General features: G+C 46.6%; 1 protein-coding gene across 2 annotated transcripts in view; it reads right to left on the minus strand.

Annotated features, from left to right (window-relative positions):
* LOC142590573 (uncharacterized) overlaps positions 1-26429 on the minus strand; it is a 61402-nt gene that overhangs the window by 12736 nt on the left and 22237 nt on the right. For both annotated transcript variants that reach the window (XM_075702858.1, XM_075702857.1), the window contains 2 exons: positions 14692-14787; positions 5118-5159 (listed from right to left, as the gene is read on the minus strand). In XM_075702858.1, the coding sequence (XP_075558973.1) occupies positions 5118-5159; positions 14692-14787 (138 nt within the window). The remainder of the gene's footprint in view (positions 1-5117; positions 5160-14691; positions 14788-26429) is intronic.

Below are 26429 nucleotides of genomic sequence, written 5' to 3' on the forward strand. Positions count from 1 at the left end.
GGTCCTTCTCCCCCGCTAGGCTCCAGCCACTCTCGCCGCGTCGTTTTTCTGCGCGATCCTATTTTTATAGTCTGCTTTCAGTCTCTCAGCTCTCGGTGTGGCAGCTCCGCAAAGGTGCGCACGCCAGGCGAAACCCAGCGACGTGCTGATAGCTCCACTGTAAAAATTTGGGAAGACGCCAAAGCTTCGCCTTTAAGAGCGGAAAGCGAGAACATTCGAAAATCCCTAACTGCTTCTACGTTGTGACTGTATATATTCTACTGTATATATTCCCTTGTCAGTGGAATATATGCAGTAAGATACGGAAAGGGGGGAGAGCAAAAAAAATACATTACAAACAGGGCCATCCACCAATGGCAAGCCGGCTTTGTATCGTGATAATTTTTGCTAAACTCGACATCGCAAAAAAAGCAACGAGGATACAAAATTTCAGATTAATGCCCGAGGAAATCGATTTCATTTGCACTAAGGGAGATGGATGGCATACTTACGCACATACTGTCACGATCCGCCCAGGTTCGCGAACGAGGGCTCGAGGCACCCTCCGTTAGACGGACGCTCCGCAGCACGGTGGTGATGAACGATGACTGACTGCCGAGCAAGTGTGCTAGTCGGTGTTTATTGCGGTATGGTGACCAATGTTGCCTACTGAGCCTTGCAGGCCACCGAGCCTGGCGAGCCAACGAAGATCGTGCCCGAGTGGGCGTCACGTGCTTGTTACACCCCCTTACACCCAGTTTCTTTGTTGACTACAAAAAATATTTCACGTTCAATGTACGAGGTTCTGCCTCCGTTCTAGTCGGGTCGAGGGTGCCTGCTACTCAGGCGAGTAACGGTCCGCTGACTTCCGCCGTCGAGTACTTCCCCTGGGCACCAGTGTTGACGGGCCACGTGCTGCCAGAGACAGCCGCACTCCATCCGGAGGGTCTTCAGTGGTCGGCCTTGTGAGTGGTGCCGGACTTGACATCGGTCCAATGGGCACCGCACCACTGGAAAAGCTTGCCGCCTCCGAGATGGGCGGTGCTCCCCTGGAAGCGACTGGTGCTGCCGCTAGTCCTCCAGCGGGCTGGAACTCTGATGTGGCAGTTGAGGGTGCTGGCCAGATCCTGCGGCGAGGCCTAACATAGTCGGCGTGTCTGTGCTACGTGGCCTAGTCTGGCATGCGGACGAGCAGCAATGAGGCGCTGGCAGAAGACACCACCTCTCCGGCGGACCAGGTTGGGCCAGGACGGAAGTTCCTGGCGAAAACTGGTGCTCCCGACACCGGCATAGGCCCGTGACGACACCCTCGGTCAGCAGCCAGCTTCTGCTTCAACAGATGCAGGAGCACTGGATCTGACGTCCTGATGCTAGACGTCCAAGGGTGTCATGACCATCCGACCCAGCAGGAGCTCACAGGGGGCATGGCCAGTAACATCGTGGGGCGTGGTCCGGTACTGGAACCGTATCGGGGCAATCTGCGTCCGGAAATCCCCAGTCTGCCTCTTCTTGAGCTTGTCCTTGATGGTTTGCACCACCTGCTTGGCTCCACCCTTTGAATCAGGGTGGTACGGCAGAACCATCATCCGGCGGACTCCGTTCTTCGTCAGCCAGCTCAGGTACTCTGTGCTGGCGAAAACTGGACCGTTGTCAGACACGATCACGTCCGGCAACCCCTGGGCGAAAAAGACCTGTTGTAGCGCAGAAATGGTCGCGGCTGCTGATGGAGTGGTGACAGGTAGAGCATCCACCCACTTCACCCACGTCAGGGACTTCCTGAGCAACAGAACGGCGACGGTGGGGCTGGGCGAGCTGGGAAGCAACGTCTTCCGCACGCCGTGCAAGGGCACACCCCAAGGATCCGTCATATCGCCCGTCCTCTTCAACGCGGCAATGATTGGCCTGGCAAGAAAACTTAAGGAGATCCGAGGCATCCAGCACGCGATGTACGCCGACGACGTCACGATCTGGGTCACCCAAGGATCGCTCGGAGAGAAGCAAGAAAAACTGCAGGAAGCGCCGACCTGCGTGGGAAACTAAACCAAAGAAAGGGGACTGCGATGGTCCACGGAGAAGTCGGAGCTCCTCAGGGTCGGCAAGCACCCAACGCAAGCGACACTGTAAGTGACCCTCGATGGACACAACATCCCGGAGAAGAACATGATTAGGATCCCGGGCATGTGGCTACAAGGCAGCCGGAAGTGCAGCCACACCATTAGCCTGCTGAGCAAGGCGGCGGAACAGGTGGGCCGCATGAGCAATAGGGTCTCCCAAAAGAGATACGGAATGAAAGAAGAAGACACTCTCAAGCTAGTCAACAGCCTAATTGTCAGCCGAGTCACGTACTCCCTGCCGTACCACGTGATGACCAAGGCAGAAAGAGAGCAAGCAGACACCATCCTTAGGAAGGGGTACCAGACGGCTCTGCATCTACCCAGAAACACGTCGAACGAGAAGTTGCTCCAGCTGGGCATCAGCAACACCTTCAGGGAGCACGCCGAGGCTCTGCTGGGTATGCAAACCGCGAAACTCAGAGGCGCCCCTACGGGACGAGCGCTCCTGAGGTGGTTGGATCGGGATACGAGCGGACTGACAGACAGATAAGCGAACTTGCCGGACCACCTCAGGAAAACCATTAATGTGGGACCACCGCCAAAAAATATGGATCCCAACCTACACGAAAACAGGCGAAAAGCTGGGGCCGAATACGTTGAGAGAACGCTAGCTCAACTTAGGAATACAGTATACACGGACGCCGCCGTTTTCCGCACGGAAGAGAACGCGAACAAGGAAGGAAACCCGATCACGTATGCCACGGCAAAGGTCGCTGTCACAGCGGAGGCCGACGAGATTGCCGTAGCGCTGGCGGCAGCGGAAGGTTATAGAACAGGCCGATCTCTCAACATACTGAAGGACTCAAAAGAGGCGTGCAGGAACTACACGAGGTGCACAATCAGCAAAACTGCCCTCAGAATACTCAGCGGAGCCACCTCCGCCGAGAAGGAAAAGCCCAGGCACAACCTAATCTGGATCCCGGGTCACGTAGGCATAGGAGGGAACGAAAGGGCAGACAGCCTAGGTCGAGGCGAAGCGTTCCGAGCAGGGCGGTCGAATGCCCCGGAGACCCACCTAGAGGCTTGCGAGGGGCGATACGCAGAGACCTTGAACTTGCACAGAGGAACTAGAATTAGATATCCGCACCACACAAAGGCCTCACAAAGGAAGAAGCGACCAGCTGGCGCAGACTACAAACAAACTCCTTCCAGAACTTACACGTGCTCAATACATGTTTGCGACACAATACAGGGCCACCTGCCCTTGGTGCGGTGCCACCCCTACACTCTATCACATCACCTGGGAGTGCAAACGCAACAAAGCATTCCACAAACACGATGGGAGTGTCGGCTCACCAGCCGCGAGCTCACGGCCCAAAGGGCCCTAGTGCAGCACGCGAGCGATGCAGCACGACCCAGTGGAGCCTTGGAATAGGGGCCCACCCTTGCTGAAGAGAAGTCATAAGTCGCCAGCGCCAAGAAGATGAAGACGACGGAGACCTCGTAACCGCGAAACTCTTGAAAGACTCAATAAACGTTTTCACTCACTAACTGACTCACTTATACAAGGCAAGGCTCCAACAGAGGAGGAGGCCATTTTTGGATAACACGGCTAGCAGGTGCTGAAGATCGTCGAAATGAGTGACCTGTCTGAAAAACGAAACGCGAACTTGCAAGGGGGCCTAAAAATTTAGGTACGCCCTGCATGCGCACTTACTCGGTGGCCCTTTACGTGGACGCATATTTAGTTATACATTTGTGCTGACGCCATCGTGATGATTCCGCCTTTTGTAAAGCTTTTGTCGTCGTGCCGTTGATGGCACACCCTCGTCCTTATATAGCCGCTGTTATCTCATATTCGCCACCCCATCGGCGTCCCACCATTGCCGTCACTTCAATGTCATCGTACCATGTCTGTCACGCCGCCATTGTCACACCAGTGCCGCCATGACGTTATGGCTCTAGCGTCTTAATTTCATGGTCGTCGTGTAGTCACCGTCCCGCCATTGTTGTTTCATAATCGTCGTGACTGTCCCCATATTTGCGCCGTCCGTATCTCGGAAGTGCTGCGCATTACGTAGATAATCATCAACCATGTTTTCTGCTTCATTTTTTTACAGGGCTGGATTTCAGGTGTGCCCAAAAATTTGCTAGAATCTTGCCGTCATACTGGCATCGCAGTGATGTTCTGAATAGTAAGTATTCTTTAAGTACGAGCAGCCCCCTTCTTCTATCCCCAAGATTGATATTAGGATACACCGCTCTAGAAGACATCAAAACGTACAGAGGGACAACCTTGAGCGTTTAGTATATAAACACAGCTATTTGTCCAAGAGGCACAGCTGCAAGAATGACGAAATCCTACAAGTGAACGGCCTAGCTCAATGGCTGAAATAGAGTAATTTAGGACGTGCTTAGTATGCAGGTTAACGAGGAAACTTAGACCAGAAATGACGTTCTCCCGTTGACGAGATCCAGGGTTTATTGTTAAAGTACGTCTTTAATAGAAGTTACCTCTCCCTTTATTGCAAATCCTGCTCTTTGTACGGCGCAACAATATGAGTACAATTCTTTTACGCACATAGTAGACTTGATCGTAAGAAAATTGAAAATTACTATAGAGGTAACTTATGATAGGTAAATGTAACCCTTGTATTTTATTAATAAATCGAAACTTTCTCATGAAAAACTTCTTAGACTATGTTTTAGCACGTAAGCATTAATTGTCTAAAAGCCGTTTCATGACATCCATGTTCCCCGGCATTCAGCTTGAATTTTTATTATTTGTTGACTTCTGTAGAACTGTTCCTAATTTGTATCACTCGTTGGTGCACGTGGCGGTTTCTCAATTACAAGATATACGCGCAAAAAAATTTACTAGCACGAATATTTGTACATTTCTACTGTGAACATAAATTGACTAAATATAATCTAATCACGTGAAATAATGGCATGCACAGTGCCAAATTAAAGGGGTATAGAACGCCATGCGCATCAAAAAAGCGCGAAATAGCAAATTGCCAATAGTTCTACAATACGTATTGGAAAATACGCTGCTATAAACATATATAGGTGCCAAATCACCTGGTAACTTATGCGTGGCGTTGTCCACCAACGGGAGGGGAGCTGCAAACAAGATAAAAGACATCGATCATCAACATGCGAACAACGTTAGCTTCACCTTCTAGCACAACCATATTCTCAGAATTGCGTACAACGTGGCAGGCAGCTTTCTGGAGGTCAAACCATTTTCGTGTTTCAACATACACTCTGAAGCTAAAAATGAGCCTTCCTGCATGATTGTTTTTTACGTAAACGAATAATCACAAAAAAGCGTGCTATTAGGCCACTCATGCGCAAACCAACTTCTTTAAAAAAACGCCGATACTGGTATTTTATGGCATTAACGTGCTTCAGGTCATAACAGGTGGCCCAGTTTGCTTAAGCTAGCGTGTCCTTGACGCATAATTAGCCTGTACGGTTCCTGCGCCATTAAAAATCCCAAATCGTTGCCAGTGTACTTGGACCAAGATATTAAGAAAAAAGAGAGCTCTAGAGGAATCGTACCGGCTACATAGTAGCGGCATCCGTGTGTACTTACAGCCAGTATTCTTTTCATCACGAAGTATTACCTCGTTGCTTTTAATTAGGGAAAATTTTATTTATTGCTTGAATCGCAAACATATCAATCACAGTGTTGTAGGGAACCTTGAATAACCTCCAAATGGAAGCATTTATTTCGTGCTGAAGTGCGCCTGGTTCTTTTTTCTTGGAAAAAACAAAAGCCCGCGAAATACGCGAAATATTAAAAGAAGCGCGCTCGCGCACCGCTATTCGAGAGCCTCCAAGCAATTTTTGAATGATATACGGATACATCAGTTTATCGCCGCATCGTACAAGGTTCATTGTGTAGGATAGCTCGAGAGATTTTGCGACCTAAGCACTGTGGTTCGATACGCGTCAGCATCTGAGGACGCAACAATGTTGTGCCCGATCATCAGGCACTCGGAATAGCTTTAACTTTCGCGTATCATGAAACAAAGCTACAAATGTAATTCAACCAATGTTAAGAAACAGCGCACAAAAGAGTACGAAAAAAAAAATAAAAACGGCAGCTCTCGGAAGAACAGAACAGAGTTACCCAGGAGTTTATTTCAGTAAAAAAATAGACCAATATCACGTAAGGCGCCTCAGCCACCCGCAAGGAAACATAGAAAGGTGCAACTGGTTTAGCTATTTAAGCTTTCTGTCTGCTGAAATCTTTGCTTATTTCTATCTTTCTCGAAAGGCTTCTTCTTTATGTAAGGATAGCGTAACATCATGAAGGTGCGTAAAACCGTGACATTTTACACCAGTTTTTAGAGGTTTTTTCCCACTGCCTTTTAGAGCACGTGCTCGAAAACGTCACCGTATGAAGCAATACAGTACTTGCTTCTTTCTAGCAATTGTGCTGTTGTAGCTTTGACCAATGAAATTGGAATCTCGCGGCACACTCGGCTTATTTTTGCCTTTCAGGCGTCTTGTGTGCTAGTTTCGCTGCTATACACGCGATCTTTCACGTAGCCCCACAAGGAGACCAGCGGTGTCCTTCCGGCGATTTTAAACGCCAGAGTACTGGTTGGTGCCTCGAGACTGATTACTACTATGCGCAGGAGCACCATGGTGTGAAAACCACGTGTTCTTATGGTGGGCAAGTGTAGCGATGCAGGAGACTTTGTTCACGGGGCCCCTGGGGATCTCTTTTACGTAATGTTTTGTCGTTAATATGTTGTCAAAAAAGATGGGTCCCATGATGTTGCCATCAAAAATATCGCACCACACATTAAACGACTACTGGTGTTGGTGCCGTGTTCCTGCCACCCAGTGAGGATTCCTCTCACTCCTGTAGTGCGCGTTGTAAAGATTAACTTGTGCGTTTCTCGAGAAATTAGCCTTTTCTGTCCAAAGCACGCCTATGAGAAAGTCCGGTTGTTCTTCACACTTCGTGAAAATGCAATTGGCAAAGTCTGGTCTGTTTTGAAAATCTTGGGCTTCAAGTTTTTGATGAGGACAGAAATGGTACTGGTGCGTATACACATTTTTATTTAAATCATCCACACTGATGACTTTGAAGTTCCGGCCTCCGAACTGGCGTCGCGAGCACTACCGTGAGGTTTAACAACAACGCAAGCCGAAGCATCCGTTTCCGGTTGCTGAACTACCGTCGCAGTCCTGTGTCGCTTTCTTGTGAAGCCTCCCGTTTCGCAAAGGCCTTCGCACGTTCTAAGCAATGTTGACGGACTAGGCCGTCCACGATGCCACATCCGGAACAGCTCGGCTGCTTTCCTCTTGTCGCTATGCGCCGCTGCCCGAGCCAGCATCACTTTAGCCTTATCATCATTCGTGAGGAGCATGACTGTCTTCTTGAAGAGCAGGTCACTGGCGTGCTACCGCGGAGATCTCCAGTTGTTATGTACGTACTGAGACGTCAAGCAAAATGGTTTACGTAATCGACAACAGCATATGCTGCCCGTAGAGATCCGCCTAAACGCATTAGATGGGAACAGCCTGCGCAAGGTTTCATTCTATTCCTAAAGGGAACAAAATGAACATATGAACACAAGTTCCGGGTGCGCCTATGTACAGAATAAGATGAGTGCGGGAAATGACAGTACCAAGTTCGCCGTCACGGCTTCCCACCTTCGAAATCCCCCCTGCGCCCCTATGGCTCCGCTGCGCTTATCACGGCGTCAGCGGCGTGTTCTCAGGATGCCACGGCCATCACATGGCGTGAAGCCCTGTATCAAGCTGCTACCGCTATAGTAAAGCTGTGTATTCGTTGCTATTGGCTTGAGAGCGCTTGAGTAGCGATCCGCGAGCGCGCGTGTATGTCGTGTATGTCGTTTCCGACGCTTTTGTTTTTTCTCGGGAAAGCCAACGAGGAACAGCTTAGCACAGAACAAACGCTTGATTCGGAGGTTATTTGAGGTGCCCTACAACTTTGTAAGTGATGTTTGCGATTCAAGCGATAATTTAAAATTTCACTAAATAAAGGCTAATAATTAACTAATTTTTAAATTATGTTTTAATTTTGTTTATAATTATACGATAGATCATGCAATAAAGCATGCATTGTTCCAAACGATTTGTAAATAGCATAAGGCCTTGCGACAAATTCACAGGAAGGTCAAAAACGTGCCTTTTCGGAGCATGATATCATAGTGCACTCATATTACCAAAGGAATGCGCAGAAATGTTCCGGGAATATGAGGAAAACAATAACATTAATAGCATTTGCATGTGAGAATTTTTTGCGCGCTGGGCCCACGAGTTACCGCCAAGCGGATCTCACGAAAAACAAATGTTTCATTTCTTTTTTAGGTGCAGCGGTTTTATATTATATTTCAGCACTGTGCGGAAAGAGATTAGGACTAAGCATGATATTTTTTCCACGTCCATTAATTTAGAACTTCATGGAGCTGTATCTGTCACGGTGTAGGTCTTTTTACCGTAATTAGTTCTTAAAGTGTTTAAAAGTGAAAGATTTCGGAATGAAAATACGATGCGCATACACTGTCGTGCACATACAAACAATCCTTTATATCAATACACCGGCAGCTATCTGGTAGGAAACACTAATATGAACCAGTGCGAAGTGTGGAGTTTCTAACTACTGTGCAAACTGAACAATTAAGTGATTCGGGATTCCTTGTGGGGAGCCAGACTACGTCGTGGCCGGAATGGTGTAGACAACAAGTGAGCTGCTGCTGAGGTAATCCAGCTGGAGTTTGGAGTCGAGACGACGTGGCACGATGGGGCATGAGCGTAAGCCAGTTGGGAAGTACACCATCATAAAACCTGTGGTCAGCGCTCCACTGGACGCCCGCAGACGTCCACCAGCTGAAATGTTTTAACCGTAGGGCCAGGAGCAGCAGTTAAGGCGGGATCCAGAGCCCACGGTCAAAAAGTGTGCTTCTTCCGTCGCTGCTGCTTTCCTCCACCTTAACCTTGGCGCCGCTTCCGCCTTCCACGCTCACGCCATGAGACTCACCGCAGATTCTTTTGTTTCTGTTTTTTTTTGCATTTTTCGACTGCTTTTACACGATCATGCTTGTCATTCTTGGCATTTTGATATACACCGGGTGCCTTCGCTTCGTAATATTGGTCTGCAAGGGCAAGCTTGGTTCCGCGGAATGTGATTGGCCTAATATATATTCGCATGGTCCCGCGATGCACAAGGAACGAGTTTTTGAGTAGTAAAATGCAAGAATGGTGACGGAAAGAGGTCTTGCCGGTAGAATTTTATATGGTGTTCTGTCGCTCCTGGTTCCATGAAAGCGAATTACAAGGAAAGAAAGGCGTGCGACACGCTGCGGTAGCTTATGCACTGGTGCAGCTACCCAGTGCCATTTTCTAGAGTGACCGAAGTTGCCTCGAAAGTGCTAAAAAGCATTCGGCCATACAGTCGGGTCAGCTCGTCGCAACCACCGCAGCCTGTCTTATCCTTGGCTCAATAAATCTGCCTGCTGTCGCCTACACGCATTTTGGCGAGGGCCGCGCAGCTCACGACAGCACTGTAGATAACAAGTGTGAAAAACAGATGTAAGTAAATAAGAGTGATACTAGTGTTTAGTCTGCCATTTTAATGAACTTTCCCTTCTTCGCTTTCCGTACTTAAGTCTCGGTCGTCGTCTTTAGGATATTGACGGAGGTTCCGCTTCAGGCACTTCACTCTCTCCGCGGCTTTGATCGTCTCCCCTCCTGGGGTAATATAGAATAACTTTGCCGACGGCACTGGATTGAATCTTCTCCTCTGGTGCTTCGTAATAAATGACCTTCAGAACGCCTACTTGCTTCACTGTTTTGATCACAATGTAGGGGTTGGTGAATTGAGACTTCGAGCCATCCACTCCTCTGCGTACAAGACCTAAGTGCCCTGGTTCAATGTCTGGAACGTTGTACCCATGTTTGGAGCGGTAACATTTCTTCATTGATAGCTTGTACTTATGCTGTTGTTATTTTGCCATGGCACGTTCTTGTAGAATTGCCTTGCCCGCTACTCCCAGCAGACCATGTGCCGTTAGCCATGGGGTGGTTTCCACAGACGGCAAAATGAGGTGAGCACCCAAGGCGAGCCGTATAGGATCGGTTGTGATGCTAGACAGCCGCTGCCAAAGCGCATTTCCATCCGCAGGGAAGCTTCGATATAACGTTACGTATGTCTTCAAATCGCGGATCAACCGCTCCGCGAGAGCGTTACCCTCAGACTGGTATGGTGGGTATGGTATGGTATGGTATGGTGCAGTGAATCGCAAGGGGATGCCCTTTTCGTCTGGTCAAGCTCCTAGCCTTTCTATTCTGAATGCTTAACCGTTGTCGGTGACAATGACTTTGGTAATAAACATCTCCCGTTGCATAAGCGAAATGACAGCGTTGGATTTTTCATTTCTTGGTTTCGCAGCTGCCATTTGTGTACATTGGGCAATAGCAACCAGAAAAACTTGCGTCTTACGCATTACTTCCCGTTTCTTTTCATGCTAGGCGTTCAAATGGCACAATGAAGTACACAGGTATGGTCATATTTTTTTTTTAGGCCTATAGTTTGTCTTCCTCACTTGGAAACTATGGCAAGTGTTTACATAATCCTGTATGTAATTTTTCATATTCGTCCACGTGAACCGCTGCTGCACTTTCATATATGTCCACAAAAGCCGTCGTGCTCTCCCGAGTCGGGGTGTCGTGATTAAACGTCAAAATCTACTCGCGACTTGTTTCTGGTACCTCACTCTTTTCATTCCTAAATACAATCTCTTCTGTGCCTTCCTAAATACTTGCATGATATGCTGATTTTCAGTCATTTCAGTCTCAGAAATTTGCAATCGTGATAAAGCGTCTGCGTGGGGGAGCTTCTTTCCTAGACCGTGAACGACGTCGAAGGCGAACTGCTGGATTTCACTGACCCAACGACCAATCTTTCCCTACGGTTGAGTAATGTTCACCAAATAAGTTTTGTTGTCCGTAGTTCAGTTAGTGTTGACCTTTTAGGCAAGAGGGAAATTATCGCAATGCCATAATCACGGCAAATGCCTCTTTTCCATGGTATTGTAGTTTGTTTCCGATTTGCTGAAGGTGCATAAGTAATACTCAGTTACATTCAGCTGGAATATATTTAGTTTACTAGCATTTCGTTGACAGAGGACTGCGCCGGTTTCATCGAGGGATGCGCCAGTACACAACTCAAAAGTTTCATTGAAGCGTGGGAGTACTAAGACAAGATGCGACGGTATTGTGTTAACTAGTTCTTGATAAACGTCTTCGCATTGCTTACTCCAAGTGAACTGGGTGTCTTTTTGGGTCAGTGCAGTCAAATAGCTTGTTTCCGTGGCAAAATCCTAGATGAAGGCCCTGAAACATCCAGCTAGACCAAGGAAAACCTTCAAAGATTTCAAGTCACGAGGTTCCGTCAAAGTTCGGCACTGACTCTTTCTTCATACTTTTTGTATGACCGTGAAATATCGTTCCTAGAAAAACCACGGATCTTCTGAACAATTCACACTTTTTTAAATTGATCTTCAACTTTGCTTTTTCCAAAGCAATCAAAACGTTTCATAACTGCAGCTCATGTTCGTCTATAGTTCGACAGTAGACAACAATGACGTCGACGTACACATTGCAGCGTTTAGCAGTCACAGGTGCCAACACGGTGTTCATGATTTTCTGGAACCATGCGTTTGAATTTTTCCAACCAAATGGGCGCCTGTCATTTTCATATATGTCACATGTGGTCACAAAGTGGTATAATTTTTGTGCTCTTCCTGGAGTGGTACCTGCAAATACCCTTTACAAAGGTCACTATTTCATTATTGATATCATCAATTCGGAGCGTAGGAAACGAAAGCAGGTTTGTTTGTTTATTATTCATATGATAATCAGTACAAAGCCTGAATGTTCCATCTGCCTTTGGCACTATTGTAATCGGAACAGCATTCGCCGACGTGGACGGTCTTATAATTGCCGCTGAAAGCAGCTGCACTTGCTCCTTTTTCATCCACATCTTTCTCTCGTGGTATTGACTGTAAGGTTTCTTACGGACAACAGCTAGGTCTCCCACCTCTCTGTCTTTCTGTAAATCTCTCTCCCTCCCTCTCAGAGCTGGGTCTCTTAATTTAAATGGCGCTTCAATAACCGACGTTGCAGGAGGGCAAGGCCCCATGCATCCCAGTTCTGGGAAAGCTCTGGGAACATCCCATGACATTTTCACAACTCGGAGATTTCGGCTTCCTTTTCCATCACAACTACACACCTCAATAATCTTGTCTTTGCAGATATGACTACTCTCTGCCAAACTTCAGCATATCAAGGTGACAGATGCACCTTCATCTAGAAGAATATCGACCTCCTTTGTATTTACTACCATTCTCGCATGGAGAATGTTGTTCTTTATCAGATATACAGTGTCTTATTTTTCAGGTAGTTCGGGCCGCTGACAAGTAGCATGGGTGGGTGTAGTCGGCGTCTGCACATTCGGACTGTTGGCCTATGTAGTGCATTTGGTGTAGTTGCACGATAGCTTTTTGACTGTCTGATGGCGATGCTTCCACGATGACTACCGCGTGATGTGGTTTCTGCAACAATGTCTTTCAGAAAATAAAGGATGCCCTCTGCAGTTTTGACCTGCCGAGCTTGCAGTTGGGTTCGACACTCTTTACACATACTAAGCAACAGGTGAGGCGCGACTGAAGTTTCTGGTAAATTAGGATCGGCGAGTTGAAGTAGTCTCCTTTTTTCAAAATACTAGTCACGGAGACTGCCACTAGTGAGGTTACATGCAATTGCCCTAGCCCACTGATCTAATACTTTTAAGGAAAAAAACAGGACAAGGGGCTTTTCTCCCAATAATTAACTCGTCCCTAAGTTGTTCCACAAGCCGAATGTCATACCACTTCCTTGCACTGCCATACAAAAAGATGCGTAAATTAAGTATCTTGTCTTCGTCAGTCATCCACTGGTTCTGCAAACAAGCGTGATCGTAAAAATCCAGCCACGAAGTTGCCGCAGCTGATGTCTGATCTAAAATGTGTGGTTTTACGGTGTTGCCTCGATGATAGTTCTCACGCTGCATCACTTGTACCGTAGCAGATATAAGCTGTTGTTGGTTTTCTAACTGTAAGCGTTGAGCCTGGATGAGCAGCAGAATTACTGCGGTGAAGTCTGGTTCATGATCAATAGCACCTCTTAGTTGAAGTGGTTGGGAGAACTGAAAGTGCTCTTCCATATTGACAGAAATCTTCAGGGTGTCTTGCTCAAAAGCCCGGCCACAGTTACATCATCTTGGTCGCGACCAAAGTAAGGAACGCCTTTGAACTGGCTCCAGGTTCGAAGCTGACAAGCTCTTCGCCTTCGATATGGTAACTTTGGACATATCCACGTCCATGATGGTGTCGGCCGGTTACAATCTGGACCCGCGTCAGCTTCAGGTTGTAACAGCTGCGCCAAAATTGCAAGGAAATAAGAATGAGGCTGTCTGTTCAGTCCGCCATTTTGATGATCTTTCTCTTCTCTCGCCGCACCCCAAGTCTCGGTAGTCGTCCTCCTTATATTCACGGAGGATCCTCTTCAAGCACTTCATACAGGGCTTTTGGCGAAGGACGCGGAGCTCACGACAGCACTGTAGATAACAAGTTTGAAAAGCGGATAACTAGACACGTGTGCGCTACACAAATTCTTTTTAGCTGCAATAATTTTCTTTTACAAATTGCGTGAAATACTAGCAATCGGGCGGCAGGGCCTATAGCCGACTCCGCGCTGTCCACAGTCTCCCTACGTGGGTTTGCGTTTGTCCATGTCTAGTCTTTAAAATAGTGGCAGAATCGTAATATCCGCACAGGGTTGTCGGCAATATGCGAGACGCCCGCTAAGATGCTCGTGCATTTGTCTAGGTATATTGCAGAGTGTAGGGTCCCATACACTTGGCGGCACGTACCCAGTTATGCAAGTGCTAATAAAAGATGTTAACTGAAGAGCAACACAGACCAAGTGGCTCATGCTCAGTGCTCGAAGTCAGCGTCAAAGTAATTCTTCTAACAGTTGTACCTATGCAGTCCTGCATCTAAAGCGACCCATGTCGGCATGAAAGACGTTCGTTGAAGAATGGCCGGAATGTACGCATTCGCACATATTAAGTAACCAAAGTAAGTCCAATGGTTTGTTTGGAACCTTGTTCCCCTAGTTGCCATGCACGTGGATGGCACAGAAAGCCACGAAAGTGCGCTTGAAATACCTCAAGTCGAAAGGTCTTGGGAACAGTGTGTAGACTCGGGGCGAAAGCTCAACTGTGCGCGACACTGCGCTATCTCTTTCTCCTCTCTCTCTTCATCTCCATGCCTCCTTTTTCCAGTGTAGGGTAGCAAACTGGACGTGCGTCTGGTTAACCTCCCTGCATTTCTTGTCTTCTATTGCTCTCTTTCTCTTATTCCCCCAGCCCACCAGCCTGATGTGCTACTCATTCTACGACGGACTACCCAGAGTGCGTGATGTACCCTAACAATGCTGAGCCATAATTTTGGTATCCCTTGATTTCACGAAAATAATTGCACATCGCATATGTGTTCTTAAAACAATGTTAATAGATTGGCAGCTAGGGTGACGTACGTACGGCGGATCAATAAGTTATTCTCACCTGTGTAATTCAGTGGCGTACGCATTACAAAACAATATGGGCTTGAGAAGAGTACAACATACAATTCCGACACATCTTCATCCAGCCAGCCTCTGCCTGCATTAGTGAGATCTCAGGATTAGAAGAACATTTCATATAAGAAATTTTCAGCAAGCAAGCTCTTTACCAAGCCTACTAAATGACCGCGCATTTTACTTATAAATCCTCCGTGAATCGGCAATAGGTTCTTCGTGCTGGATGATTCCTGAAAAGGCTGTGAAACTTCGGCTGAGGCCAATGTAGGTCACTGCTACTGAAGCTATAACTCGCGAAAATAAGTTTATAAAATAGTTTACAGCCATTGACTTGATGTAACCATTTCTGGTATACTATAGATAGGTAAGTGTCACACCTGTTTCGCTGAATAAGCATTTATATGTGAATAGTAGGCAATATTATTCAATATTCAGCAAAAACAAAACCTACAAAGTCTTAACTAAGCACGAAACTCACCTTAAATGCACATAATACAGTTCACGACAAAAATTAAATTATGGGGTTTAACGTGCCAAAACGACTTTCTGATTATGAGGCACGCCGAAGTGGAGGACTCCGGAAATTTCGACCACCTGGGGTTCTTTAACCTGCACCTAAATCTAAGTACACGGGTGTTTTCGCATTTCGCCCCCACCAAAATGCGGCCGCCGTGGCCGGGATTCGATCCCGCGACCTCGTGCTCAGAAGCCTAACACCATAGCCACTGAACAACCCCGGCGGGTCGTTCACGACAACAAATCACGATGACTGTAGGCGGTAATGCGTTTAGCATTGAATCAACGTAGCGGCAAAACGTATTGCCACCTTCGAAAAGAGTTACGTATGAGGCGTATAATGCATCAGAATTTCTCTTTCGCGCTGCCTTAAGAATACTCGGCGCCATCTACCACTACTTCCGAGAAACCTGTGCTTGACCTCCGAAATTCATTGTGAACGTTTAGAAACGCGTCATGCAGCAACCGAGCCCCTTGCTCGCTCACCTTTATCTACACGCTGCACTATCTAGGGGCGCTGCCCAGAAGTCCATGCGTGGCTTCACAGATGAGCAGCGAGGCACGCGGATTTCGGCGAACGGTGAGAATTGTTCCCTCGCTTGCTGCACACCCAGTGGAACACACTCAGTGACCCACGTTGGCGAGAGGTTCACTTAAGAGCGGCACATATACACTGCTTTCACGGATCTGCTCGCTGAAGCATTGGCGTTAAAGACACTCATTTAGCGACCGTCAAGAAATTATTAATGAATCAGTGTAAGGTCATAGCATTCTACAATGTACGTGTATCCGTATACAAACAAAAAAGAAATTTTGCACCACAGCCCTTTTCTCTAGCTCAAGTTCAGAAGGCCTGAACCAAGTATACTAAATTGATGAACTCTGGAAAGGATTCCTTAGGCTGTACGGATGATAAGTGCGTCAGAATATGGCACGAAAAGGCCGATATAATGTAATGGTGGGTTTCACAGTGGTTCAATGCGGCAATCACACCTTCCAGAACGTTAGCATGAAGCATCTGGTTATTGGCGCACTCGAGAGTATACGGAACACTGCATATGCTAAACGGCATGCATAACAATCACGATGAAAAATTTGCCTGACCTAATTAGTGCAATCTCTTCGCGATCGGTCTTTTTTTAACAGTGACTGCGAAATATGGGGGCACTATCTGACGCTAAACACATGTCATCAATTCGGCGCACAGCGGGACACCTTTGAAGGAAATTCCAGCGTCTCTTGCACCGTGTGAAAAAGATGCCGAAAAGGAAGAGCAATGTAAAGGTGAAAATCCGGACACGCCCCCCGACAGCTGTGGCGGGGTCAAAAAAATCAGCTACAATAAACTATAGCCATGTAAATAAACACCAGAATGACTTGTCTGGGCGATACATTCACTATCTTTACTGATGTCTCTACGGAAACATGCGGAGACGAGGATAATTCTTCAAGTGGCTGACAATTTACATTTGCTGCACTTCCTTCTACACGTTTCGAGCTTCTCCCTTCTTTAATTTCACAGCACTGTAAAGAAAATTGGCAAGTAAACTATTCATTAAATTGGTGTGTTATGAGGCGAACTTATCCCAGAATCGGTGTAAAGGATCGGCTGGACCAATTCTGAAAGCACTGAGCGGTACTTATCCTGTGCGATACAATTTTTCTTGTAGTTTCCAACAGGTACAGATTCAAGAGGTAGTGCTTAAACTTAAAATATATTACGGGATTGACATCTCAAAAGCAATGTTCTGGCGAAGAGTAACGCCATATGGGGACGTCTGGAAACCTGCCACTACAGGCGCTTTCATTAACGTAAACACAAATAAATTACCTGTGATGAGAACCATGTTGAAATATAGTCCCGTTGGGCTGTATTTCAATATGGTTTTCTTGTCAGCATACCAATTAGCCCAACATTCAAATCTTTTAAAATTACGTGTTCGAAAGCGCCTCCATGTAAATGCAGCTGTTAAGCCCGGGATTTTCCAATCAATCAATCAATCAAATAATTTTATTATTATTAGACATTAATACAATTACAAAGGAAGTGTAATACAGAAGGAGGTCCCAAAGTAAAGACTGTCAGGGGAACTTCCTGTTATAACATGCATAAAACTATAGAATATAAGATTAGCAACGAAGGTAAGAACAGCGTGAAAATACAATGAACATATTACATGTCATGAATGAAACATCTGGTAGCTGAAAATTACACAGAAATGAGCAAGAATAATTCTATATTGAAATACACATGAAAATATGAACATTACACTTATTGAATAGGAGTACAAGAAGTATTACGAAGGATTGCCTCATGCTCGGCATCCCTTCGCGGAGCCATGCATCGAACACGGAATCACCTGCGTACGTCGAAACTCCTGTTCACCGGTACAGTCGCCACCTGCTAGGCCTGATGGACGAGTTCAGCCCTTTACAGGACCCTGCAGGAACGCGTCTACCTACTTCAGCCATGGCTACTGCAACTCCATCGCAGGTGACGCTACAGAATCCTAAGATCCCAGAAAGTTTTCATGGTGATGCTTTTGAAGATGCCCAAAATTGGCAGGAGCAATTTGAGCGTGTCGCCAGTTATAATGACTGGGGCTCCACGCAAAAGCTGGCTAATGTCTATTTTGCGCTTCAAGACAGTGCGCAGACGTGGTTTGTGATCCGGGAAAGAAGTTTGACCACATGGGATGCCTTCCGCACCCAGCTGCCAGACACAGTAGCGCCAGAAGAGACAACGCGCATCGCCTTTTTGAATCCCGTATTGAAAAACCAAACGAGAGCGTAGCCATGTTTGCAGAAGATATGACCCACCTTTTACACAGAGCAGACCCTGAGATGGCCGAAGGAAAGAATCTCTTGCGCGGAGTGAAGGAGGAACTGTTTGCCGGACTCGTGAGGAACCTACCGACGACAGTACCGCAAGGAGGCTACCGCTATAGAACGAGCACTACAGCAACAATACCGCCAATATGATCGCAAGAGCTCGCCGGTGAACGCTTCAATTCTACCTGAGAGCGGCGGCACCACTCTGCGTGAAGTCCGACATCAGAACTGCCGGTGGCCAGTTGATGACGCCTATTGGAAAATGCACAGCCAGAATTGTAAACGCCGGTGCAACCTTCGTCGCCACCCTCGTCATTCTCTTTGAGCGCTGCAAGGAACTTATATTCGGGATGAATTTCTCGAGAGAGTACGGTGCAGTGATTAATGTCCGTTACCTCGTCGTCACATTTGCTACGAGCTCAGACGACGTCGACCCCGCGGAACACCAGCGACCTCGCTTACGTATCGCCGACGACGACGTCACGCTTCCGCCGCGAAGCTGTCCCCCCGTACCTGTTATCTGCGGCAACTTGAACACCGGGACTGGCGTCGCCGAGCACATCAACGCACTGGTACTGAGTCAAGGCGTTTCCATCGCCAGGGCCGTAATTAACGTACACGACGGACGTGCTGAACTCCTACTGACGAATTTTACCAGGGAACATCGACACATTGTTAAAGGCACGGCTGTTGCTTACTTTGACAAAGTTACCTCTGTGCAAGACGGCCTCTCAGTGGAGCACGCGACGTCCACCATGGCCATGCCTGCCCCTGTGGTTGACATCAGTTACACCTTGTCGCCCGTCGAACGGAACAGCCTTCTTGAGCTCATCGATGAGTATAAGAACTGCTTCTTTTCCACGTCACGAGTTAGCCAGACGCCGCTCACTAAGCACCGTATTGTCACCGAAGCCGACGCCAGAACAATTCGGCCGAATCCTTAACGGTAGCACCTAAAGAGCGCGAGGCAATACAAACCCAAGTGAAGATGAAGCTTGAGGACGGGGTTATTCGGCCATCTAAGAGCCCTTGGGCATCGTCTGTCGTATTGGTGAAAAAGAAGAACGGTAGCCTGCGCTTCTGCGTCGAGTATCGAAAACTCAACCACATCACAAAGAAAGACGTTTATCCGCCAACGCGTATCGACAATTCAATGGACAGGCTACGAAACGCAGGTTACTTTTCGTCGATGGACTTGAAAAGCGGCTACTGGCAAATAGAAGATGTTGACAGAGACCCTGAGAAGACCGCTTTTGAGACGCCCGACGGACTTTATGAATTTCAGGTGCTCCCTTTCGGTTTGTGTTCGGCGCCAGCAACGTTTGAACGTCTGATGGACACGGTACTCTCCGGCCTCAAATGGCAAACCTGTCTGGTGTACCTCGACGACGTGATTTTTTTCTGTCAGGTTCGAGGAACACTTACGGAGACTAAAGACGGTCTTTGAAGCAATACGCTCAGCTGGTCTAACCTTGAAACCTGAAAAGTGCCATTTTGGCTTTCAAGAACTCCAATTTCTAGGTGACGTTGTTAGTAGTGAAGGTGTCCGACCTTACCCTGATAAAATCTCTGCCGTTGCTAAGTTCCCATCGCCATCAGATAAAAAGGCCATGCGACGTTTTCTGGGCCTTTGCGCCTACTACCGACGCTTTATTGCGGAATTTTCATGCATCGCATGGCCATTAACACGTCTCAACAGAGAAGATGTCCCCTTCCTGTGGGGTGAAGACGATCAACGGGCGTTTCACTGCTGCAGACGCCTCCCGTGCTCGCGCACTTTGATGCTGACGCTCCTACGGTTCTTCATACCGACGCTAGTAATGTTGGCCTTGGCGCAGTGCTTGTGCAGTGGCAGGACGGCACCGAAAGAGTGATTACTTATGCCAGCAGGACTATCAAGGACGGAGGCTAACTATTCCACTACAGAAAAGGAATGCCTCGCCCTGGTGTGGGCCGTCCTGAAATGTCGGCCATATTTGTATGGTCGATGTTTCACCGTTGTCACGGATCATCATGCACTTTGCTGGCTGGCTAACTTAAAAGATTCAGCTGGTCGGCTTGCGCGCTGGAGTCTTCGGCTCCAAGAGTTCGATTTCACGGTTGTCTACAAATCAGGGAAACGACACACCAACGCCGACTGCCTTTCCGGTCTCCTGTTGAGACTGCAGTGCACGACGATGGTGACTCAGCTTTTCTAGGCGTGGTAGATACGGTCGCCGTTTCACCCCACCAACGCGAGGACGCAGAACGGGTTCCTCTTTTCGATTACTTGGAGGGAAAAACAAGCAGCGTGCCGAGGTTATTCGCGAGAGGGCTGCCTTCGTTTTGCTTGCGCCACGACGTTCTCTATAAAAAGAACTTTTCACCTAATGGCAGCAGCTACCTACTCGTCATTCCCGCATCTCTTCGCGACGAAGTCCTACATGCCTGTCACAACGAGCCGACCGCTGGTCACTTGGATACACCCGCACATTGGCAAGAATTAGTCTAAAGTACTATTGGCCAAGACTTGCGTGGATCGTGAAACGTTACACACAGACATGCCTCGATTGCTGGCGCCGCGAAGCCCTACCCGGCAAGCCAGCTGGACTGCTACCTCCTGTCCAGATACCGTAAGTGCCGTTCGAACAAATTGGCATGGACCTTTTAGGTCGCTTTCCACTGTCTACTGCCGGAAATGGGTGAATAATCGTCGTCACAGATTACCTTACTCGGTACGCCGAAACATGTGCTATCCTACGTGAAACAGCAGCCAAAGCAGCGCGATTTTTCGTCGAAGCCGCCGTACAAAGGCATGGTGCTCCCGCAGTGGTCATAACAGAGGGTCTGCGTTCACGGCTGCGCTTCTGGACACCGTTTTCGACTATGTGGTACCACTCACCGAAAGGCCACGGCTTATCATCCCCAAACCAATGGGCTGACAGAACGTTTGAATAAGACTCTGGCAGACATGATGAGTATGTACATCGAAGTGGACCTCAAGAAGTGGGACGAGATTTTACCATACGTAACATTTCTGTATAACACGGCGCGCCAAGAGACCGCACGCATGGCGCCTTTCAACCTCGTTTACAGCAGGGAAGTGACAACAATGCTGCCACACGAGTGCGGTGACGACGCCGAGGAGTTTACGCAACGAGCACAGGAAGCCAGGCAGCTAGCGCGTTTGCGAATCCAAGAACAACAGGAATACGATTCCCAACACTACAATATTCGGCACAGACCCGTCATATACAACGACGGTGACAAGGTGTGGGTCTTGACTTCGATTCGTCGGCGGGGGCTGTGTGAGGAGCTGCTGCGAACATACTTCGGCCCGTATACAGTTCTGCGCCACATCAGCGATGTGAATTATGAAGTGGTCCCCGACAGCCATAACTGCTCCAAACGCCGGCGGCATCTGCCCGAGGTTGTGCACGTGCTTCGTATGAAGCCATCACCCCATGACCTCAACGTTGCACAGGCTGCGGACGTTGGTGCATCGGGACGATGCCTTTTTTTTTCAAAGGAGGGGCAAATGCCACATCCTATATGGTCGCCGCGGGTATGTGCCAGGCGATGAAAACGACGCTGAAGTAGCACGAGCACGAGAGTGGAAAAATAGGGACGACAACGACGTCGCGTTGACTGCGCTGATAAAGTGCTTTTACACGTCCTCGACACCGGCTTGCCCGTCTCCTACCAGGCTGTGACAATATATATACACACACATATATATATATATACATATATATATATATGTATGTATATACTATATACTTGTTTATTAATCAGGCAAGATATGTTGTAAGAACTGTTTTAGAAGCTGCTGGACACAGTGCAGTGAAGAGCGCGATTTATTATTTAGTGGCAGTGAATTCCGAACGAAATTGCAGAAAAGAAGGCTGTCATGTTACCCTAGTTAGTGTTGACTTTAGGAAGCAAGAGATTATTTTCAGAAAACCGAGTGTTATTCGTTTGGAAAGTTGCGTTGGCGGAAGCAACACAGTTTGAATGTCACTGTTTCTAATTCTATACAATATAAGACCTAGCTTGAGTTGAAATGTGCAGGTTAAGGGCAGAATTTCAAAACTGCGAAAAATGCGCGCTGCTGATGCAGTGTATGAACTGTGGGTAATTATTCGGACCGCCTGGTTCTGAAGGTAAATGAGGGATGTAAAATGTGCGGGGTATGGGATGCCCCGCGATGAAATGCAGGAAGTAAGGTGACAGTAATGGAAGCGTAGTAATGTAATTTTAGGATATGTTGCTGAAAACAGTGCATTCTTCCAATGAGCACGCGCATTTCAAAACCAGTCTTCTTAGTGACAGAGTTTAAGTGAATGTTATACTTAAGTTGGGGTCTAAAGTAACACCTAGAAAAGTAATAAAATTAGATGTGGAATGACATAGATTTTTAGTCCTTTATTTTTCTTCACATAATCATGGTTATAGAGATACCTTGACCGATAGCCAAGGAAGGCTAGTTTGCGGTCCAGTGAAAAATTACAAAAGACAGCTCAGGCGAAGAGTTTATCAGCACAGTATTGCGAAACACGTCATGAGTTATACAGAGAAGAAAGATTCTGAAAATACTAGTACATAATGAATTCAAGTAAGTTAGAGGTTCTCGTTGTCAAGAAAAAAGAATTTGCTACACTGCTTAAAATTACGTGCGGTTCTAACTTCTAGGGGTAAAATATTCCAGATTTTTGTGCCACTAACCCGTACAAAAAATTATTGAGAAGGCATTGAAATATAGTTGGTCAATGTTGAGTTTCTCATTGAGGAATTATTGAGAGTTTGTTGAAGAATTGTTGGGTTGAGTGTTGAGGACTCTTGAATATTGACCACTGAAATTTAATTGAAACACCATTGGGTACCTCAATGTTGAATAATCGTTACATTACCATTGAGAGTCAATTGTGCTTGGACGGCCCCGGTGTGTTCGTGTTGTTAAATGGTTGTTAAGTTACCATTGATTCTGTGTTGAACTGACGTTGTGGTAGTTCTGTTGACCTGTTGTTGAGTTATTATTACCACATCACTGAAAAGCACATTGTGGCACAGTTGAGATGGCATTGAGATTTCAGAAGTTGCCATTGAAATATGATTGACGTTTCGTTGGGCTAGTGAATTTTTATTCATATATTGAAATTGCTTTGCTGTTCACACTTGCATGCCCCGGTGCCTGCTTATAACTTTCCCAAACACAAACAAAATCAAAGGAGAGACTGATCAACTTGAAGTACCTTTATTTACACTAAAGATGTGTGCACGTGAAACATTATTAGAGTACATAAGGCCCTACTACATCGAACCTAGAGACGTAGGCTAGTACCTACAGCACTCTAGCGTTGTAAATACATCTGAAAAAACCCATACATATGAATTCAATCGAAACAATCATTGTGGTCTCCACTTTCGACTTAAGTTTATGACTAGAAGGCAAAGCGACTCAAAAGGCTGGGCTTAGCGTACTCTTGTAACAACCAACTTTGAATACATGAACACTTGAAGCGGCTTGCGTTTGAATACACAAAAGACATCTGAATATGTTACATTAAAGTGTTTCGCACACTAACACATAACAGGAAGAGCTACGGCTGACTGTGAGAAGGCAAAACAACAGACTTGAAACAAATGACCACGTAAATATATACAAGCTTTAGCGCACGTCTTTCACCGCGATTAAAATTTAATGAAGTACCAAAGTAGACTTGCCTGAGCTTTGTCTTGAGATATATTTTCATGTTGCCCAATTATTTTATAAAATAACATCACTCAACTGAGCTATTATTTGCCGAGACATCATTTAGAAAGTTGTCGGGCATGGTGAACACCTAAATCATGTTTCTGACAAGCCAGGATTGCATTCTTCAGAAATGAACTTGTAAAACTTTTGTGTAATGAATGCAGCTTGTCTCCCTGGCACAAGTCAAGAAAAAACAATACACCATTTGATTATGTTAATTTGGGGTACAGAAGAGTTTGTTGCTAGCATTTCCTCAATTTAGTGAGCTCATTTTTATGTAATTTTTCTGGACTTGCACAAAGCTAATTAGAGCACTTTTTGGGGCCTTTTTCCCTACACCCAGCAGCTAAGTAGTACCTCAGTCAATAAAGAGATAAGCCAAGGCTAATATCTTGAACGATAAGAGAAAAAATAATTATTTAGCACAGAAAATTGGTACTAACACACGGCTAACACAATTCCAAACAGCCAAATAAATGGTCACCTGCACTTTCATTATCAAGTACCCCAGAAATAGTCATAAAGGATGAGAAAAGGTTCCAATGACTCGACAGCCAGATTAGTGAGACAGTGAAAAACTCAAATAAATGCCCACGCGAAACACCAATTACCTTAATTTCGCAGGTAAAATGTTATTATAATAGCACCAGAATTTTGCTCCATAAACTTCATAAAGGTTGCATAAAATTGAGACAAAGCAGTAACTGAAACATGGAGGGAGCTACAGCACCAGTGTTGAAAAAAAAATTACAAGGAAAGTGATATATATGCCTATTTAAGCTCACAATTTTCGCTCCAACATATAGAAAAAGAACGCATGCACTTAGAGCATAAAAAAGGTTCATGTGCCTGGAGAATGCAGCACAGTACAAAGAAGCGTCATGAGAACCGAAAAGTAGATCTTACTACGAATGCTTGCAACCTACAATCAGGCATGTGCCATGTCATGCCTTGAATGGATGAAATTTATAAATCTTACACACAAAGGAAGTTACCATCACTCTTATTGGCTTCCTCAGGGCACTCCTTGAAGTTGAACTAAGAAAATGTACTCAGTGTTAAAAACAAAGAAGATAAGACCCTATAGCGTTCTTCCTGAAATAAACAGCGCGAATAACTTCATGTATCAATTCTATGGACACTTTGCCAATTCAGTGTACATTTATATTTGACAACCACCCAAACAGAGACGAGAAGGATGAATTAAGGTAGGAACAAACATGAACGCTGACTCAACTAGAAGTTTATTCGTGAAGACATATTTTAAACGCACTGGCCAACTTCACAAAGAAAAAGCCATGATGCGCAGCAGAAACAGCCCGGCACAACAAAAAAGGACCGAAATACGTCCTGTAGAATAAACATGTGCCTCAAAAACTAACAAAAACATGAAAACTCAAAGGTTTGTCCTGTCAGTGATCTTAACGAGAAGTACTGTAGCAACTCTTTCCCACTAAGGGTCACAGAAATCTTGCTTATGAATATTTCTTCGTGATCAATAAATAATGCTTCCATAATTCCTCTTGTGTTCTGCTCTTTGTGATGAAATAATCGTTCGAGAGGGTGGCGGTGGCGTAGAGGTAGAAAACCCGCCTCGCGTGCAAGAGGTCCGTGGTTTGAATCCTGGTGCCGGCAATTTTCCACCGGATCAAAAAAAAAATCCGCGTGTTGATAAAATTGCACAAACAGGCCTGGAGTGTGGCCTGATCCCGGTAACCAGAACAGGTAACGCACTCCCTCACCAGAGCAGGATTGGCCACCGTGGTGCAGTACTTGGCCACAACCTCCTATGAACACAGCAATCAAAACCCGGCCCTCAGTCCCCAGCAGCTGCGAAGCAACTGCCCACGGCAGCGGTCAGACCTGCGACGCAGCAGAGGGTGCTAAGAATCACTGGCTCCGGACAGGCCGCCATTGGAATATGAACGTGGCAACGTTTAACGCTAGAACGTTATCTAGTGAGGCGAGTCTAGCAGTGCTATTGGAGGAATTAGAGGGCAGTAAATGGGATATAATAGGGCTCAGTGAAGTTAGGAGGCCAAAAGAAGCATGTACAGTGCTAAATAGCGGGCACGTCCTGTGCTACCGGGGCTTAGCGGATAGAAGAGAACTAGGAGTCGGATTCCTGGTTAATAAGTATATAGCTGGTAACATACAGGAATTCTATAGCATTAACGAGAGGGTGGCAGGTCTTGTTGTGAAACCTAAGAAGAGGTACAAAATGAAGATTGTACAGGTCTACGCCCCTACATCCAGTCATGATGACCAGGAAGTCGAAAGCTTCTATGAAGACGTGGAATCGGCGGTGGGTAGAGTGAAAACTAAATACACTATACTAATGGGCGATTTTAATGCCAAGGTAGGCAAGAAGCAGGCTGGAGACAAGGCAGTGGCATAGGGCATAGGCACTAGGAATAGCAGGGGAGAGTTATTAGTAGATTTTGCGGAACAGAATAATATGAGGATAATGAATACCTTCTTCCGCAAGCGGGATAGCCGAAAGTGGACGTGGAGGAGCCCGAACGACGAGACTAGAAATGAAATAGACTTCATACTCGCCTGCATTGCTCGCCTGCATGCAATTACAACCGGATTAGGTGCGTTATCTTGTGCACGAGTATTTGGCCATGCGCGCGATCCGC

This window comes from Dermacentor variabilis, chromosome 8 (assembly GCF_050947875.1).
Source record: "Dermacentor variabilis isolate Ectoservices chromosome 8, ASM5094787v1, whole genome shotgun sequence".
NCBI classification, from domain to species: domain Eukaryota; kingdom Metazoa; phylum Arthropoda; class Arachnida; order Ixodida; family Ixodidae; genus Dermacentor; species Dermacentor variabilis.